Source organism: Poecilia mexicana, unplaced genomic scaffold (assembly GCF_051168715.1).
Source record: "Poecilia mexicana isolate PSO_F unplaced genomic scaffold, ASM5116871v1 scaffold_1, whole genome shotgun sequence".
Lineage (NCBI taxonomy): Eukaryota > Metazoa > Chordata > Actinopteri > Cyprinodontiformes > Poeciliidae > Poecilia > Poecilia mexicana.
In genome coordinates, this window is record NW_028263370.1 from 10,947,398 (window position 1) to 10,968,011 (window position 20,614).

Here is a 20,614-nt window from a genome sequence, read left to right on the forward strand (position 1 = left end):
TCACAAAGTATCTGCAGTCAAAAGAATGTTTGTTTCATAAAATGTCTTTTTAAATGTAACTTCCTTCTTTAAAACACAATTGAAAAGTTAAAAGGACCAATTATGGATATTCTTTCATACTTTTCAGCTTCAAAGCCCTGAAATGTAATAACTTATGTTTGGGTTTAAATAGCCATAAGCTATTTAAACTCATCGTTTCTGCAAAGACATGTGATTAGGTCGTTGAGTTTCACTTTGGATTTTTTTTGATTGTCACAGCTCTAGCAGGTGACAAGTTGCTGTAGGGACAACATTTTTTTTTTAGACATGTTTACAGCAAAGTGTCAGGAAGAAGCACTGTTTTAGACACACCGTCACCTACACGCCCAGTGGCAGAGGAATGTTGTGGAGCGTCGACATGAATAGCAGCTCGTTTCCTTTAAATGAAAACAAGAAAATGTCCCAGCTGTTACACCAAGTAGCTGCATCGTATAAAATGTTATGTGGTGCAAAGACACATTTTTAGTCAGCATTTGGTGTTTCATTGGCTTGAGTCTTTATGTTAAGTACTATGTCAGTACTGTAAAGAACAGGTAGAATGTGTCCCATAAAGCTTAAAAAACAATAACTGTATAACTTCCCAGGTAAATGGCACATGAGATCATTTCAAGCCACAATTTTCGTCTACAGAAACTTTAATGTGACCTAAAGTCCTAAACTTATAGAATCTGGTATGCACTATTTTAACGGGTTACTCAGAAAGTGCTGGTTGGATGACAATACACACATTAAACAAAACATGGAAATAAGAAAAGGCTTACTTGAATCAGCCAATGTGGCATTGAGAAAAGAAACATTAAACTTGAAAGTTACCATGAATCTCAGGGAATGCATTATTATTTTTATTTTATTTTTTTTAACCAGTTAATCTTTTGCTTAGGTCACCATCTCTGCCAGAAAAGCAAATAATTCAATTTCTGTTTTAAATCTCAGTCTGCCCTCATGTGGCCAATACTACACATTACAACGATCAATTGCAGATATTTACAAAACCTTTTTAACTTAAAAAGGACCATACAGTCCTTTTTAACTTACCTTCGATCTAAAACAGTTTCTCCTCATGTGCTCAACCTTTAACTGGTAAGTCGTTGACACGCTTTCTCATTTGATTTACACATGCAATCTTCTCTAGTTCCTACCTGGCGTCGGCTATTGTGAAACTGATAACCAAATTCAGTTTTATTGATGTTTCCTAATTTGGATTCTTTGGCTATGTCAGTAGATGACAGCAATAGTTTCTTTGTCGAAGAAAAGAGAAAAATAAAGATAATTTTTTTATTATTATTATTCCAGATTCATTATTTTACACACAAGAAAGATAAGGGTAATTGTAAAGAGATCTTTCAACTTTAAAGACTTAGAAGTCATTGCAATAAATACCAGTAAAAACACACATAGGGTAATTATCAGAACTGTTTGATTGCTGTAACAGCAAAAACGATCATTCCATTTATTATTAAGAAGGTTATAAATCATTTTTAAACTGATTTTTAAACCGATAGTGCTTTTACACCCTGCGATGCCAGTCTCATTTCTTATCAGAAACAAACATCCTGTAAATATATTTACAGTATATTTTTCCCTAGAGTATGGAAAAAATATAGAATAGTACATGCGAGACAAAATTACTTCTTGATTTGTGAATTTGTTGACTAATGTGTGGCTTCAGTTTCATTTAGCTCTATAGTTATGTACGAAGCTGTCAGTCTGCTGGATAAAATCCCAACACATTGAAGTTTGTGGTTGTAACAGGACATAATGCGAAAAAGTTGAAGGAGTGCGACTCATTTTGCGTACCAGTGTTGAATCGTAGGGTATTTGTTCATTTTACACGTTATTATCTGATATAACATAACAGAAAACAATCTCTGGTCTCTGTTTTGAGATGATCAGGGAAATGAATTTGCAAAAAAAAAAAAAAAAAAAAAAACTTCCCATACACTCCTTTTTAACTTACCTTCGATCTAAAACAGTTTCTCCTCATTCATACAGAACAGACATATCTTTACAAATGGGTCGGTATGCTCACCAAAAACACAACAAACATTTTATGCTGACAGTCATATGCATTTTTATTTGAGTTTTGGTTTTGTAATTGACAAGTAGGATTGTTTGCATTCAAATTTAGGCTAAACTTAGGCCACTGGTTTTCAAAGGGAAAAAATAGGTTTAGACCTAAATGAGACAGACAAAAAAAAAAAAAAAACACATAATCTTCTTCCACTTTAAAAAAATTCCTAAAATTAAATGTGTTATTTTATAATTTCGAGTAGTTTTGGTCATGTCTTTGCAGTTCTTAGAACTGAAATAATTCTCTAATAAATGAACACAGCATACTCCTGCATGACCTGCTGGGAAAATCTTGACCGAGTTCCGCTTTTAGCTCCAGATACTCCTTTCCAATCCAAATCTTCTCCCATAGAAGTGTCATGTGATGTACTGTGGGTTGAAACAATGCTACCAGATCTGCCTTTCACCTGTTTTACCAAAAAGATTCATCATTCAAAAAAAAAATTAAAAAATAAAACAAGGAACAGCCTATCATTCACCCTGAGTCCACCTTGTCTTTGCTTTTTATTCTTTCATCATACAATAAAATCTAAATAAAACAAAAGGGTAACAATAAACCTTCAAAGGTATGTATTATTTTATCCTGTGGGAAACAGAGAACAGAACTCAGTGCAAAGAAATCTCTAAGTGAACCACGCACAGCTGACCAGCGCTGCCCTGGTATCATAACTTAGCAGAGATATCAAACAAACAAACAAAAAAATTGAATCAAAGTCACTCCAGGTCTGCATGAGAGTCAGTTCAGAACAGGTTTTGGCCATTCAGAACCTGCCAAATCCTCCATGTCTCACACAGCTCTGTCTGTTATTAGAAGTTGGCGCTTGGTTTTAGTCCCAGTTTCTTTAGAGATCCATTCATCCATCCATTCATCCATTTGTTCATCCATCCGTCCGTCCATCGAAGCGCACAAAGATTCTTCGCCCCATCACGCCTCTCCCGCTCTGTCCAACAGCGCCGTAGCTCGCGGGTGAAACGAATCCACCCGTCCTTGGCTTCACCTCAACGTGCACAAAAAGGCCACAGACAGCGCGCTTTTGAAGGTCAGGAGCTTCTGGTCACTTCCCGATCTCTGATAGCTCGACCTTTACCCCTGGCTCATGGACTGAAATGTTATCTAACCTTCAGAAAGGGGTAAAAGGAGGGAGGGTTTAAGAGAGGGAAACAGAGGAGAGGGAGGGGAAAAAATGGAATGAAGTACTTTAATTGCACTGTTTTTTTTCCAATTAGAGTCAAATGTTACCTGGAAAGGGTAAAGCCTGACTGGCACAAATGCCCATGAAAACCAAATGGCATGTTCATATGAAACTGAGTCATTTGAAGAGCGCCTGCCATCTGATAAGGAGGTTCTCTGGAAGATCCCTTTGGACATGCGCTAGTTTAGAGCCCTTCTTTCAAACTTCGATCAGTCAATTCTGTCATAAAAGTCCAAATGTAAACTGAATAGTGGGTCCAACAATGTGTTAATAGAAATGAATACTTTGGCTTCATCACATAATGGATAGTCCCTAGAAAAACTGCTGATACTCCATATCAGAAGGAATCGCTTGAGGTGAAAATATGACAAGAATGGCCACTAAATGCCCCACTCCCTTTTCTTACAAACTCCTTTTGATGTGGAGAAGCGGTGGCTCTGCACTGAGCCTCCCCCGTGGATAATGAAGCACCTCCTGCTTTCTCCAAGGCAAAGCCCAACTACCGTAAGGAGGAAGCTCAGCTGAGTCAGCTGTACCAGATATAGATTATGATTGTTCTTTCAATCATAATCTATACGTGGTGATGACTGGAGCAAACCAAAAAAATAAAAATTGAAATGGTTTTATCACAGGACAATGGATGGAGGTCTTCTCATTGTTGACTTTTCTGCACTTTTGGTCACTGAACTCTCTCATTTTAGAGAAGTTCATTAAAGTACTTTGGGGAAAAAAAACACAAGATGTCACACTACAAAACAGAAAGTCAAAAAGTGTAAAACCTGTAAACAAGTAGATTCTAACAAGTAGACCGGTGCAGGTTTTGCCCAAGACTTTGTAAATGGCTGTTTTTTTTTTCTTGGTTCTTTATATTTCATATCTGTATTTTTAACCTTTAAAAGTGCATGTTCACTGGTGAGATGAGCATGGAACTGACCTTCTGCAGCTCCTCTCTCAGCCATGAGGGAAGGGGCTGTCCGAGCCGATGTAGCAGCTTTGACAGCTCTACATTGTGCTCCCTGTAATATCTGGAGAGATATGCACGTGCCTGAGGAGCGGAAGAGAAAGAGAGGAAAAGACGTTGAGTGTGTGAACAAAGATGATGGCAGACAGGTGGGAGAAGTAAGGAAAAAAAAAAGAGTGAGGAAAACCAAAAGTCCAGTCATGTTTCAAGAAGTTAAAGGACAAGAAAGCATTGCAAATGATGGTTAAACGTTTAAAAACATGCAACAAATTTTGTAAGAGCTCACCGGAGGCTACAATTTACAGACCGGCTTGTTTAGTGTTCAGTTTTTAAAGTTTTGCTAACGATTCTCAGTTGGTTTTACTAAATCATCCTAAAACAACATTAATGTAAACCATTAAATTGTAGCGTTAGCTGTGTGTTTAAGGCTGATGTTCCCACATGAAAAAACTAATTCCCAAAGGATGACGTCGCCACCACCATGTTTCCATAAAGTGTAGAATCACTGGAGGGTAAGGCTAACAGTTGTCTTGTCTGAGCTGTGGCTCTCTCTGCTTCTCTGATTCATCCTCTGTTTGAACGGCCTGTTGCATCAGGTGAACCGTCACGTGTCTGCAGGTCTGTCCCACACTTTCTGTTCATGGATGTTTAAAGGTTGGGATATAGTTTTATAACCTGGCCCTGCTTAAAGACTCACAGATTTCTCCCTGATCTGTCTGCTGTATTTCTTGGGCTTCACAAAGAACTTTTGTTCAGTAATGTTCTCTAATAAAGCTCCTTCACAAGACAGCTGTGTTTATAGTGAAATTGAAATGGATACAGACAGATCCTACTGACCTGTTATCAATCAAGGAATCAAGTTTATAGAACAAGCTACAAAGTTGTAAAGAAAACACTATACAGTCAACAATTGAACAAACATTACGTTTTATGTGTCAAATTAATAAGGCAAATATGTTGTGTTGGAGTAATGGAGGCTTCCATTTCAGAATCATGTTTATCATGTAAAACTCCAATAAAATACGATTAAAGTTTGTGGATGCAATGAGTCCAAATATGAAAACAGTTCAGCGGGTGTGAATACTTGAGCACCGCTCTATAATTATTTTCCTCTCTTGTCTCTCTGCCCTGCTGTTCACTCTGTCGCCTCCCCTTGGCCTCTCCTTGTGTCTCCTTGGTTGAGGCTCAAATAAATTTTAATTACAGGTGACGCGGAGGCACAGCCGTGAGCCATGCGTGAACACGTGTGGAGAGAGGATGTATCTACGCGAGAGCAAATGTGTGATTCATCGTCTGCAGCCTCTCTGTGGAGCCATGAGGGAGGACAAAGATTTATGGATTTGGATTTTCTCCTTCTATCTTTCATCTCCCTTTATCCCAATCTGCCTTGTTCTGTTTCTCATTGTGGTTTTTATTAGGTCCTCCTAATTAGGTTTAAAGCGTCTGGCTGGATCTGATAGGGTTACAGTGGCCACCTCTGCTTTGATTCTTGTGGGGGGATATTTTTGCCTCAATGATCGAGAAAGAGATGGGTTGTCACTGCCAGTAAGCTGGCTCGATTCCTTTTTGTTTCAGTTGCTCTCTCAATCCGTCACATTGTAATACATGCACCATTTTCCCCCTGAGCGCAAATGCCTTTTAGTTAACAGGAAACAAAATTACCTCTGGGTCCATAGGAGGATACTTCCTTCCTTTGCTTTTTCCCAGACATTTTGTCTTTCCTCCCTCCAGGAACTGGCACCAGAAGCCCTTCTGAGGGTCAAAGCTGAGAACAGAGGAACACAGAAAAGAGGCGAAAGTGTCACTATGAGCGGTGGAGGGAATGGTTTCTTTTGGCAGTTTTGGGTGTGAAAAATTATTTTTTATAAGTTTAATGTCATTTAATGTCTGTCTAGGACAGAACATAAAAAGAGATTTGTCTTGGTTATTATTAAGCTCATGAAAAATCAATAACCTTGAGAGCAAAGTAACCCAAGGGCTGCACATTATGCTTGTCATCTCCAGACAAATGTACAATGGATACAATTAGAACACTTTCAATTTTCACGAAGTCACACAGCGCCTTGCAATTTGTACACGTCAGACCTTTGTAGTCACAACCTTATGTGAGAGACCAGCGGTAAGTTGTGGATATTTGTGAAATGGAATTACAAGAAGATTTTCAAATTTTCAATTGATACAAATACAAACCTAAAAAACGTGATATAAATCTGTGTTAACTCTCTTTTACTTATTTTTTGTTTTAAATTCTACCGAAATGTAAAAGAAAAAAAAAAAGAGGGGTGCAACTACTTTGCTGAGCAAGGTGGGGGTGTATTTATTTGTACAACACAGTTCTTTTTCAGATGTCTGGGAGTTTGTTCCACATTAGAAGAGCATAGAAGCTGAATCCTGCTTCTACAAGTTGGGTTCTGATTGACACAATGAGAACAAATAAGATTTATAAACTAACAGAAGTATTTTAGGTTCTATTCTCTGAGCTAAGGGGAGCCAGTGTAAAGAGTTTGGAACTGGGCTGATGTCCTTTATTGTTTTAGTGAGGATGCAAGCAGCAGCATCCCGGATCAGCTGCTGCCGTCTGATTTACTGCTTTGGCAAACCAGTGAAGACACTATTGCAGTAATCAATTCAATTATATATATATTTTTTGAGATCATGAAATCTACACACATTAGTCCTTCAATCGTGGAGATGTTCTCCAGATAGATGACGAACTTTGTAATTGCCTTTATGTGTCTCAGAAGATTTGTGTCTGAACCCTGAATCTGGATGACTTCATCCAGATTTCAGGCCTGATCAGTAACACATGCCGTTGTAAAATCTATGCATATTTTAAAAGGTTTTATTAGTTTGTTAAAATTATTAGATTTTTACTAGCAATTGATTTTAACTATAATTATGTAACATGATATTGTGCTCTGTTATCACCACTTTCTGAAGATATTCTTTAGACCAGATGGGGTTAAAAGATGCAAATTATTTCTTAATCTGCATACATTTTTGGGCTAGTAAAGCAAAACAAGCACTAAGAGGTCTGCTTCAGTCACAAAAGATGAAGGAAAGAAAGAGAAGATTAAAACATAGCCTTGAGTGTTAGGAATCTGTCAGACTGCTGGTGTGTCAAAAAAGAAATGACAGGACAAAAGATTATGCTTTTGTCTAACTCCATCCTCAGACAACACACAAACACACACACACGCGCACACACAGAGAGAGCATCCTCATTATTCCATCAGAACCTCTTCCCAAGTTATTTGTATGCGTGTGGGACGGTGATTGAAGACAGAGCCATTCTTTGTCCTGGTCGGAGCCACAAATTCTGGATGTCACTGTCTTGAAGCTTGAAGCTTTGCAGGCTGATTGCATTCTGATGAGTAGTGCTTGAGAAATAAACTGTTTCCCACTCATCCAAAGCATAAAAGCTACATGTTTAATTTATGTCATCACAGATCATGATGTGGACACACATATAGGAATGTACATCAGTCACTAAAGAGGCGGAGTTTGTGGCTGCAGCTCAGAAAGACTGAGGAAGCTGGGCGTTTAAGGTTTTGTCATTTGTCTTGCATTAATGTCTCTTGTGGTTGTGCTGTTTTTGATCAATTTAGGCTTTTGGACTGAAACACTGCAGAAAAGTAAGCTTTGTGTTTTGTACTGTTTCAGCTGTAACTCAGACAGGCAGGCGGTGAATACAAGCAGTATATACTCTGAGGGGCAAACGTAGAAAACTATTTGCAAATGTTTAATGTTGGTAAAATTACATATGCTTCCACTTATGCAACTAGATGCCAAGGCAGATCTGTGCACTTCACTTTGAGCATTATACATGAATTTGTGTAGAAACTCCGCATAGTTATGTATTTTTACACATTTTACAGTCACAGCAACAACCTTGCCATCCTTAAAAACCTGAGCTGTTTGTGTTTTGCAGATTGATATCTTTTGGATTTATGTTTTTGACTGGACAAAGTCAACTGTGGCCTCAAACAGAAATTGCAAATTACAAAATCCTCCCCTCTCTCGTCTGAGACAGAAAAGTAACTGAAAATTTTGGAGAAATAAGTTATGAAACTCCAATAAAACCATATAACAAGTTTTAAGCACTGTTCTATGTACGGTGCTATATTAGCGCGCATGCAGTCAGCTGAAAAAAATATAGTGGGGTAACGGATGAGAAAAGTTTTAATGTAGCACATTTGCTCCCTTTACCATAGCTTTCAGAGATGCCACATGCCTGCACATCATTCCTGTTCATGTATTTACATTGTATTGAATTTTAAATGACCTCGACTAAATTAACTTAATTCAGCAAAAATATGTGGCATTGGTCTTATTTATCCAAAGAAACTGAGTTTCTGCATCTCATTAGCTGTAAGTAGTGAAAATGAAACCTTGAAGTATTCTCAGTTTAATTAGTGAAATTCTTTACAATTAAATTACTGAAATAGCAAAACTTTCAAGCAATTCAGTGAGATTTACTGGTAGCATATATTGTCAAGGCTTCAATTTTCTTACATTTAGGCATTGTGTTCAGTTAAATTTCTCAAATGTGTTAACACACTCCACTTCTTCTGTTTTGTTATTTTACCCAAACAGCAGCAATTAATTAATGTATCCATTTCTACTATTAGCACTCTCTTATCTTTAATTTTTTTCTCCTGTTGAAGAAAGGAGAACATCCTTCCATCACCAAAAAGGAATTTGCTGTGTAATAAACAGCACATTTTCCCTCCAATCAAACCTAACCTAGAAACACTAAAATCTGAATATGTTTCCAAGATAAATAGCAACACCAGAGCTAGTGACATAAAAAGCAAAATAAACCAATCAAGAAGGCTGGTTCTGTTTTGAGGACGACTCTGGAACATCTGGAGATTATTGTGCAAGAAGAATTCTTCATAAAATCAAGAAAATTCCTCAACAGCAACAAAGAGTCTCAGACAGCTACAGGAGATCCTTTCTGCCTACAACAATCAGCATCTACAGCAATTTTTTTACAGAAAATTGTATGAGTTACAACATTTAATTTTTTTCATAGAATTAATGAAGTATTTTAAAGCTGAACATAAATATGGAGTCGTAAAGGTCCCTTTGAAAGTCCACTGCAACCTGGAGATCTAAAAGACAAGTAGCAAAATAAAAAATGCCACAGATCCCCTAATATTTGGGACAAAGAGTGCCGACAGGTTGGCGACACAACAATCATCTTTGCTTTTCTCACTATGCGGGGTAATACAGGGCAAGCAATATTTCCAAGCAATTACAATAATAATAATAATAATAATAATAATAATTTACAGTTTTCCTTGATAGCTTTGATCCACTTAAAGAAACTGGAATGAACTCAGATTACATCACCACTTTCTCAGCAGAGCAGAAGACGCCTCTTAGAAGTATATTAACCCTTTCTCATTGGTGTATTAACCCTTTCTCATTGGTGTATTAACCCTTTCTCATTGGTGTATTAACCCTTTCTCATTGGTGTATTAACCCTTTCTCATTGGTGTGACAGACTCTCCTCAACCTTTTGCAGCAGTTAACACAAAGTGTCAGTTCAGTCACTCCAAATTCCATTGTTTTGGTTATGGTAAATAAACAGAAATCACATGTTCCCAGCTACGAAAAACAACCTCATTCAGTATAAAACCACTGAAACACATGTTTCACTTTCCTTCACACAAATCTTAATCTGTGGGCCTTAAAAGGTGTCATGTCTATATTGTTCTTCATCAGCATAGCTGGAGAAAGAGTCCAAAGCAGATGAGGGTGAGTTATTGTACTGCAATAGATATTGTTTTAATCCTCATAATTTCTTATTTTCTAAGAAATTTCATTTTGGTTTATTTAATTTTTTTTTTTTTTTTTTTTTTTTTTTTTTTTTGCAATACTTACAACATTTCAGTTTCCAGCCACATTTGGACAAACATGGCATACAATTATACAGCTTTAAAGCATTTCTGATTCAGGATCCAATTTGTCACAGTTTATGTAGAAACATACTAAAAGGCACTGGAATGAAAGAGATGTAATGAGCTACAATGATAAGCAATGGTGCATGAATGCTGCATTTTGTTCCCCATTATGATCTGATTGACTGAAAGAGCTCGTACACTTGTTTCGCAGTGTGTGTTGTTTGATGGCAATATTTGCGTTTGCTTCTCATTTTAAATGCTTTGGCACAGTTAGAACCTTCTGTCACTTTGACCATGAGTGCCACTGTTTAGCCGTTTTTGTGTTAATTGTTTTGAAAATGTGGAGTTGACAGCTGCATGACAGCAATCAAGAAAAAAAAAACTGTAAATGAGACGGTTAAGTTACGCATTACTGTAAATGAGTACAAGACGATGAATATGTATGCTGAACATTATTACTTCATGGGCATTTTCCAGCTCAAATCTGTGCACAGTGTTGTGCAGAAGCAAAAGTATGAACTCATTTACGACAAACATAAGAAACACCCAGCTTTGGGTAAACCTGTGAGCAACTGTAAACAATATCACGAGTAGAAGCTGAAGTTCACTTGAGAGAAATTGTTCAATTCGGGAGATATTTTCAGGAAATAAAGAAATAAATAAAATTAACAGGCATTTACAACTACTTCAACATTCTTCTTTGCAATGACTCAAGTAACAAACAAGGACTTTTAGTCTTATTTGGAATTATTATTCTGCATTCATAAGCATAGTTCACTTTGACTTAAGTAATACAAGCAAATTATAATGTTTTAAAGCTGCAGAGAAATGGAAACAATTGATGCATGTCCAAGAAGATTTGCAATTTGTCCGAAGGGATGAGAAACTGCTGCAACGAACTGTAGAAGCAACTAAATGTTGTGGCGATTTAAAGGAAAAAAACAGAGGAAAATAGTTTTAAATATAGGTAAATCAATTAAAAACAAAAACAAAACAAAAATCCACTTAACATGATGCAGCCACCACCATTATTTCATGCTGAAATTTGTGGGGAATTTGAAGAGCTGAAAATATTTTTTCAAGCGACAGCAGGCAGAGTAAAAATAAATGAATTTGAGGAAGTTTTGAGACCGCTGGTGAACTTTATGCAAGTTGGGGTGCACAACAATGAGAAAGAGAGCTGTGTTTTTTGTTGTGTGTGTTTTTATCACTTTCACTTAATGTTGTTTTTAAAGAAAACATTTTTTAAAACATGATAATTTATTGTTTTGTCACTGCTTCAATTAGCAGTCATGTGATATCGCTGTCGTTTTTGTTTACGGCGCGACTCCGAGATGTTGATGGTGAGGATCCGGATCAAGCTGTTTACCAGCAGATGTCAGGATTCCCACAGATTTGGGATTTTGGGAACTTGTTGATGAATCCAGATGGAATAGCATTCATCCCACTTGTAAATTACAGGCAAGCGCACAGAGTCAGACACTCACGTTAGAGTCTGGGAGTAGTTAAAGTGAGGAGTGACACCCAGAAACTTCTGCACTTCGTCCATCACTGCTGCGGGGTCGTTTCTAAGCTGATGGCCGTCAATGATCATCACCTGCACACACAAAGACGTACAGGGACAGGCTGCATTAAGAGCCGACACTTCAGTACCTTATCAATCCTGATGTTTATAGATAAAGTGTTACAGATAAAAAAAGGCATTCAAAAAAAGTTCAAATGCAATTTAAATGATGCAAAAAAAAATATGCTAAAAGGTCAAAGCAGATAAACATTTGCCTTTAAGTTTGTTTGGAATAATAATATCAGTTGCTGGCTTGCGTCTGTGACTGTACGTACCTGGTTAGATGGATAGTACATCAGCCACCTCTCCAGGTGTGTAGCATAGAGGCCTGGTAGGAGACAGCGACTCTGCAGGGATCGCAGCTCTGCAGGCGCTCCCTTTCTTGCACTGATGACCTCATAGAAGGTGAACTGCAGGGCTGCGCGGTCCTCGTGAGCTCTTTGATGCTGGAGAGTGGTGCACAACAACAGAAGAGGCTTCAAAGATCTCGCTTTGGACATCAGGGTTTTTTTTTTTTTCCTTATTCATCGATCAATGTTGAAGAAAACAACATAAAACTGGAGATGGCATGTTTGTATTTATTCCTCATTTATCAAACAGGCTTAAAATCACAGTTTCAGAGGTTTATGAGACGTGAATATGCAGATGCACCAGACAAACCCGATAACTCAGCATTAATCGGTGGCATGAGCTCCGTCTTAGATAAATACCTTTGTGTAAATAGAGACAGAGGCATTTCACAGCATGACGCAGGCAGCTACTGCAATTCAGTACAGTGTAAAAGCATGCGCATGTTTTGACATTATAATCACAACCCTTAATGTGTTAAATCAGGGATTTATGTGATAATCCAAGACTAAGTGGCGCATAATTGCAAAGTGGAAGGAAAAGAATACATGTTAACAGATCAACAGCTAAGTTGTAAATTGGTATAATGACTCACTGAAAAATATTTTAGATTTTGCTGCAGTCACAGCTTTAAATTCTTTTGGGGTCATGTTTCTAGCAGTTTTGCACATCTGAAGGCAGATGTTTTGATTATTCTAAAAAAAAAAAAGAAAAAAAAAGCCCTCTCATAAATGTCTTACAGGCTGTTTGAGATTTTTGTGTTCCAATCCAATCTTCCCAACAGCTCTGACCAGTTTTTCTCTCCTGACTGAAAGAAGCATTTCCGCACCATAGTGCTGCCGACGCAGCGCTTCACCATGGTGTTGGCACTCCAACGGTGTCTGGTAGTATTCTGGCACAGGCTTGCCATGTAGGCCACAGAGCTTAATCTTAATCTGACCACCAGATTAACCTTTCTTCTACCTATCAGTGGTTCCCCTGAGACTGTGGTTTTCCTTGTTGCTGTGACAAAATGTGAAAAACATCAAGGGGTGTGAACATTTTTAAAAGGCTCTGTGCATGCGCCGTCACGGTCAAACATGCGAGTGTGTTTGTGCCGAGTGTGTTCACCTGATACCAGCTGTAGGCCCTGTCAGACGGGTTGATGAGAAGCGTGATGATCTTGGCCTTGGGCAACAGGGCAGCAGCTCGCCGTGGGGTCTCCTCTGAGGGAAAATAGTTGGCACTCTTCTCAAACATGAAATCTGTGCTAACGTTGGACGGCACGGGGAAAAACTCCATGTACCTGAGGCAAAGCAGACATCATTTTAAGATGCACACCACACTCACAGACATCTGCAATTAATCAAAAGCTCTGAAAGCCACGGCAATACAAGGCAGCGGCTTTGCACATCATTTCAAAGTCAAATGCAGTCTGGAAAGTCAACACGTTCTAGACTTTATCTGTGCCTTTAAGGAGTCTGATGATACGGCTTAAGCAATTTTCAATGAAGAAGTGTTTCTGGAGGATGCGACAGCTGTGTCTGTCAGCTAAGTAACCCATTTATGGGTCATTTTAGACCGACATATGTCTGTTGGCTTACACTACAGGATTAAAATCTCATTTTGAGGACACTGTTGAGCTGTTTCAAACTGCCTGGCGCATTACTAAAGTCTGTACAGGCAGGTGAAAGCTAATAACAACCTCACAAAATGAAGAAAAGGTGGGCTGTTATCTTTTGTTTCACCTTAGGCACTGACTAATAAAAGACAAAGAAATGAAAGAAGGTGAGAAGTGTGTGTGTGTGTTGCGCGTGGGCGCTCACCAGTCGATCCCTTTGTGGTAGTTGTTGGTGTTAAAGAACTGGACCTCCTCGTACGTCTTTGGACTGGGGAAGTTACTGGAGATGGAGGGATGCATGAGCAAGAAGAGATAAAGTGCCGTCGTTCCTGGAAGAAAGGGCATAATTCATAACTGGCTCGTTAGTTCGGCTCTGCGGAGTGTGGGTTTGTGCGCGCGAGAAAGTGTGTGTTGGTGTGTGTGAGAGGTGTCGTCCACTGATCCATACTGGAAGATTATTATTATTATTTTTTTTTTTTTTTACTCCTTTTCCGAGATTTATATGTTGCGGAGAATTCACAGAGGGAGTTCTTGTGTGTCTGTGTGCAGAAAGATCATAGCCCTTTCCTTCCAAATGATTCAGAAGCGTTTGACACCAATCAGCAGAGGGGGAAATGGTCCTGCCCTCTGTCTCACCCTCTGCAGCTCTTTTTTTTTTTTTTCCACCTGCTTCTCCTGTGATGAAATGGGGATTTATAGTAATCTAATTGTTGTTAGGTTGCTGATGTCGCTACATTGACCTCTCCCTCCACGTGGGAGATTATCACCCAGGTAATTACTGTTTATGCCTCACCTCTTCACCTCCTACTGAGAAAAAAAAAAATTCCCACTATTTAAATTCTAGAAATCAATTGAATGTATACAGGGTGCAAATTGTATTGTGCACGAAGATGTGCTTCAGTAAACCGAAGTTTTGCAATTCTCCACAGGTGCTTTTGTTTACCAAAATATGTGCCACCTATTTTAATTAGACTGCTGCACATCCAGCACTTCATAGGCATGAAACACAAAGTAATATTTTATCCTGTGGTCACCAACAAATTATTTGGGTTCAAAAGTGGCTGAAAATCAAACACTCAACATACGAGAGCAGATGTGCACCGCCTCTTTCGTGATCTGTGAAAAAGTATCTTTCTCCTTATACATTTATTCCATTTTGGCTCTTTTGTATAAGAAGCGGTTTTCAAATGATGATTCAATTTATAAACGCTACTCAAACCAATTGGACCAGATGAGAAGATATATGTATATATATTTCACCTTAAAAATCCTTAAAAATGCTTTATCTCCCCGAATTTATGATTTTCACCTCTTTTGGATGGATCCAAGTCTTATCTAAGAAAGTCCCTTTCCTGCCCTGCATCCAGAATTTACACACATTTTTAATAAGCTCCTCTATTTCAGTCTCTTTGATGGAGTCAAAGCAAAAGAAAGACAGAGACACTGGTACCTCTGTGCGTCTAAAGGAGAAAGCATGTGGGTGGAAGAAAAGAGGAAGGAGCCTCCTCCTTTGTCTCCCTCTGACAGAGGTAAAGGAGCATGGGGGATTATATGAAAAGGCTCTGCTGCAGACACCTGTGCACACAGGAGAAGCCTCTCTGTTACATGCGCATGTCTGATTGTTGGCATATCTTCATCTTACCTGTTTTCTGTGGGCCGACCACCATGAATTTAGGCAACCTGTCGCACGTTTTCTCCTTAGACCAGATGTCTTTGTGCCGTTTGTCATCACACGGATTCTACAAAACGGTGCAGAAAGATTAGACGTTAAACATAAAGAGAACAAACATGCCAAACTAACCCACCTCAGTGAGGAGATATAGAACAGAGTGACATATAGCAGAAGAATGAATAGTCTGCTGAGCCCTTTCTGGCTTTGAACACGGCACAAATCCATATAAGCTGTAAATGCCTCCTCAAACATTTCCACAAAGGAGTCAGAATGCAGTAACAGATTCAGACTTTAGTTTTCTGCAATAAACTTAACGGATCCCTGCATCAAAAAGGACAATAAAACAAAAACAAAACAAAAACAAAAAACAATAAGTACTATCTGTTTTATCTATTCTTGTTTTGTTCTCCGTGCATCAGAATACTGCATGGCGTCTTCGCAAATTTAAATACAAAAGAACATCTTTTCAGTAACAAAATCAAACGCAGAGCAGACGCGGCGAACACAAGCCCATACGTGTGTGGCGTGCACCCGTGCAAACACACCTGCCAGAGCGGGTTCCTTTGTTCGGGAAAAAGCTGAAAGTACTTGTGTGCGAGCTGAAGAGGCGGGAGGGTGTGGAGCTTCAGGTTGGTCCAAGAGCGAAGGAAGGACGCCAGGTGGACGAACGTGTAGAGACCCAGTCGATCGTTGCCGTAGTTGGAGAGGTGGGTCATGAATATGCTGATCTGGAGAGGAGAAAATATAACAAAGTCAAAGGGATAGTTCAGAGTTTTTGGAATCGGGATTCTGTAATGTTTTTTTATAATTCAGTAGATCTTCTATTACCTTGCCACACTACTGCATATCTGACTTACATTTCAGTGTCGTAGGAAAACAAACAGCAGTAGGTAAATGATGCTTTAGCATTGTGTTCATGACTATGCCAGGTTGCTCCTAATTTATTTATTTATTTATTTTATTATGTTTAAAAACTACATAGTATCAGCATATATGCAAATGCTCAGTTTGCCCTTTTATGAAGGTCCAGAGATTTAGATATGTCCTAATGTAGTGTTGTGTCCCATGGCTATAAACACTTTCAGTCTGAGTTTTTTTTTTTTTTTAAGGGGTAAAAACTGATGGGATGTCTGACCAGCTGTGAACCATCCATTGCTTTGAGGATTTATTCCCTTTTCTACAAAGGAACTGTGATATAACACCATCTGCTACAGGCAGATTTGACAACTTTTTTTTATTTTATTTTAAATCAACTGCTACAAAGTACGTTTTGCTAGATAATAGCATGAAAACAATTTGACAGACTGCACTTACATTTAAAAAGATAGTTATATTTTTATTTGTCCTCAAACATTAAAAGCCGTGCGTCTGCAGAGAGAATTCTCCGAGCGCCGCCGACTTAAAAAAAAAGCCCGATTAACAAGCAGCAGTGTGTAAAAAACATTTTGGTATGAGAGCAGGCACTTCTCTTATTTGGATACTTATATTTGCAGAATGACCGATAAAGGAAAAGCTTCAGTCTCACCCAACAAGAGTGGCAACCCTTTTTATAGGTAAGGGAACTATTACATCTATTGCAACTCCTTTATCATTACAGAACCTTATATCAATCCAAATCCTAAGTCTTCACATTTACCACTGTAACCTCAAGACAAAAAGATTCTTTCCGTGTATGTGCGTTCAGCTGTACGGGCCCAGAGCATCTCAGCTGTCCTCCAAGAATCAACATCTCCTATCAGGTGCTTCTGTTAGGTGAAATCTCACATTAAAGTTTCAGCACGACGTACACAGTTTGAAGTGCAAAAATAAAAGGTAAACAGATAAAATGAGACTGATGCATTCACTGCTCCTGGTAGATAAAGCTGAGGACGCAGCACGATACTCCTCGGAGGCACTGGGAGATGGGAGAGATGCGTATACACGCGGGACAGTGTGTCAGAGTGTGTTTGCGGTGGTTAATGTGTGTGAGGAGGAAGGAGACACTCAAAGCGAGCGGAGGAGCAATGGTGTGTCGGTCCGGGCTATCTGTCCACGCTTCACTGCTTTTATAGGCTGATCAAAGAGACAAGCTAAGATAGCTGTTACAGACAAATGCACACACACACACACACACCTACACACACACACACACGCACACACACACACACACGCACGCACACACAAACTTGAGCTGTACTCCTTTTTGTTCACAGAGTTATGGAAACATCTTTAGATAAAACGTTACCATCAGCCATTAAGATATGAATTATTTGTTGGATCTAATGATGGTGTCTGGATTCGCTTGAGTTATGGTGTTTCAGTCTTTAATGTTCTTCATCTTAAAAAGCACCCACTCTCTCCTCCACACACATACACATGCTAGTCTCACGTTGGGGGTATATCCCATTAATTTTTCATTTAATTCTAGTTGATCCTAGTTAAAGTAAACTGTATTGTATCGTTTTGTTTAAAAAAAATGTATTAGATATGTCTATATGTAGGTAAGTCATCAATGCAACATGGGGGGCATTACACTTCCCCTTGTTTGTAGAGTCAATCAGCCAATCAACTCCTTATTGAAGTAAAAAAAAAATAAATATATCGTCCTGTGTAATGAATCAACATAAAATGTGACTTTAAAATTGTGAATCGAATCGCTAAAATTAGTTTTAGCAAGTCTATGCAGTCAATTTTCTGCGGATAAAAGAGGGTGCGACTCCCTAGCAGCACAGATTCCCTGTAAATATAGAGAGACACGCTGTCGGAGCTTGATAGATCAGCGTCCGGCTGACCTGGAAAGTTGTTGGGAACACTGCACACTGATGGAAGGAACGCGTGTCAGCGTGTGAGAGAGTGAGAAACAGCAGGAGGGTGAGCTGATGCATGTATACAGACTGCTTTTCGAGGGAAAAAGAGCAGATGTGAACGTGTCGAAGCAGACAAACATGTCAGCACAAATGTTTATGCATTTGTGCACTGATGTACGCCACAGCACTTTGTGGATCTGCTACAGCCCTTCTTATGGATTTTGGGCAAAAGAGCAGTGCAGCATTCTGGCTTTCACCAGGATTGTGTCAATGTAGCTGATGTAAGAGCAGGATCGCGGAGCCACTGTCAGAGTATCGCCAAGCACTCTGACAGGAACATTTGATAAATACACCAGGAGAGAAAACCGGTCCACTTGGCCCTCATCTCCAATAAAATTCACTATCAAAAACCTGAGATCTCCTCCTTCAAAGCTTTCAGAAACAACTCTGTAGGAATGTCTTCAAGTTATAACGAAGACATAATATTTAGCAGCACCCTCCAATAAAGGTGGACTGGAGGGGATCCAAACTGTGTAGCAAATAGAAGAAATCTGAGCAGAGTAGATAAAAAAAAAAAGTCTCCATTTTTGTTCTGCGCCTTTTTCAGAAAGGAAACACGGTGATCAAAAAGTGATTTATGTCCCCTTCAAACCCCTCAATAGCCTATGATGTCTGACTCTGCAGGCTGTGTGGAAACAGGTTGCTGTGTGTGGTTGTGTGTGGGGTGTTTCGCAGGTGCATACAGTTAGGACAAAGAGAGGGAGAAAGAGAGAGGGAGAAAGAGAGGTCTGGCTGTGGCAGCACATGGAAACATTCATTATGAGGCCTGAGCGGTGGCAGCCAAATTAAACAGAGGGGGAAAAGAGGGGACGATTTGTGTTTGTAATTGAAGAGCTGCAGAAAAGAGGAGGGGCGAGGGGAGAGAGAAACAGAAGAAAAGAGAGGAAATGGAGGAGGTGACAAAAAGAAAATAACCTTGGCAGGTGAGTCTAAATTAAAACAGAAAAAAAGTAAAAACCCACTTGAGAGGGTGTTAATCTCCCATTGAGGTAAAAACTCCGAGCCCCCCGGTGGAGGAACGTGCTGTGGCTAAGAATTCAATTAACTGAACCATCCAAACCTTTTCTCTGTGTTTCTTGAGCACTGAATTGCTCTGGGTCCCATATGGGCCTTTAATAAAAAAGCAAACTACTTCAAAATAGAACTGGACTCAAATCTTGCCTGGACTGGCAGTGTTTCGAAACATATAAATACAACCTCTCAGCCCATCACTTTTAATCTTTACTCCTCATCTTTTCTTCTCATTGCTACTATGCAGCTCTATTTCCCTCCGCTTCTTTCATCAGTTTGATGTCTTACTCTCACGTTTTACTCTGCTCCAAAAAGTCACTTTATGCTTTTTTTTTTTCTTTCTTTCTTCCCCTCCTCCTCCAGATCTCGCGCTGACCTAGATGCCCTAATGAAACATGTCAGCCCGACATGGAGTGATGTTCTTCAAAGGACATGCATGCAAGAACACGCACGAGCATGCAGAAACTCAGGCAGACAGTTAGCGTGTCTTGCAGGATTAGAGGAACATGTGTTCTTGTATTTGAGCTTGTGACATATTCAAATCCCGCTTAATATGATTGCGTTTTGGGAAGTTATTACTTGATTCTTGTTTGAATCTGTTCGTCCATCCTCCCTTCTGACCGTCTGTCAGCTTGTCTGGTTCCACATTAGGGATCGATAAAAGCAGTCATGGGCTTATTATACTCTACTTTAGCAAATAACACACAAATTTGATGGTATATAATAATGTTAATTAAAAGGGAACCTATTATGTTTCCTTGAACCGTTTAGGGTAGGTCTATGGGTTATACAAATCATATTCAATACTTGTTTTTTTGTTGAAATCATGAGATTTTGCCCAGTTGGTTCTGCCTATTGTGATCTTAACCCATCACTGATTTGTGATGTTATATTTGTGAAGTTTTGAAATGGCCAAAAAACTTGAATTTATTTCCAGAAAACAGCTGGATGTTTTTTTTGTTTTTTTTTTTTTGTTTTTTTTAGTGCTTGGACTGTTTCTAGAAGCAGTAGAGACCAAAATGCCCCTTTAAGTTCAAGCTGGGTTATGCAGACACTTTGCAATGATAAAGATGCACTCCTCTCATTGTGCACTAGGCAAGTGGTTGACAAGGCAAGAGAATTTGACTTATTTTCTGAAAAGTTCAGGTAATAATTATCTGACCACTTTTGGAGACTCAAGAGCTTTGAACTCCCATCCCGACATGGTCAGAGAATGTTTAAATGTAATAAATTAAAAAAAAAAGCAACAAGGCCATGACATCAGGGTGAAAAACCACTATCCTGATGCAATAGAACAGTGTTAATTTTACACCCTTTATCCTGATACTCATGCAATATGCAAACCAGGGTTGCATCATAAGCTATACACATAACTGTGAAACATTTAATCTCCAAATT

General features: G+C 38.9%; 1 protein-coding gene across 3 annotated transcripts in view; it reads right to left on the minus strand.

Moving 5' to 3' along the window:
* Positions 1-2,085: 2,085 nt before the first annotated feature.
* The window catches only part of ndst3 (N-deacetylase/N-sulfotransferase (heparan glucosaminyl) 3), a 53,266-nt gene continuing 34,737 nt past the window's right edge, over positions 2,086-20,614 (minus strand). The window contains exons 7-15 of one of the 3 annotated variants that reach the window (XM_015004969.2): positions 15,905-16,087; positions 15,330-15,426; positions 13,893-14,016; positions 13,198-13,372; positions 12,015-12,185; positions 11,663-11,772; positions 5,926-6,028; positions 4,237-4,347; positions 2,086-3,223 (exon numbers count right to left, since the gene is read on the minus strand). In XM_015004969.2, coding sequence (XP_014860455.2) covers positions 3,194-3,223; positions 4,237-4,347; positions 5,926-6,028; positions 11,663-11,772; positions 12,015-12,185; positions 13,198-13,372; positions 13,893-14,016; positions 15,330-15,426; positions 15,905-16,087 — 1,104 coding nt within the window. In that variant the 3' untranslated portion in view covers positions 2,086-3,193. Of the gene's footprint in view, positions 3,229-3,312; positions 4,348-5,925; positions 6,029-11,662; positions 11,773-12,014; positions 12,186-13,197; positions 13,373-13,892; positions 14,017-15,329; positions 15,427-15,904; positions 16,088-20,614 lie in introns of those variants that run through there. The other 2 variants (XM_015004970.2, XM_088004331.1) reach the window with 2 other exon arrangements.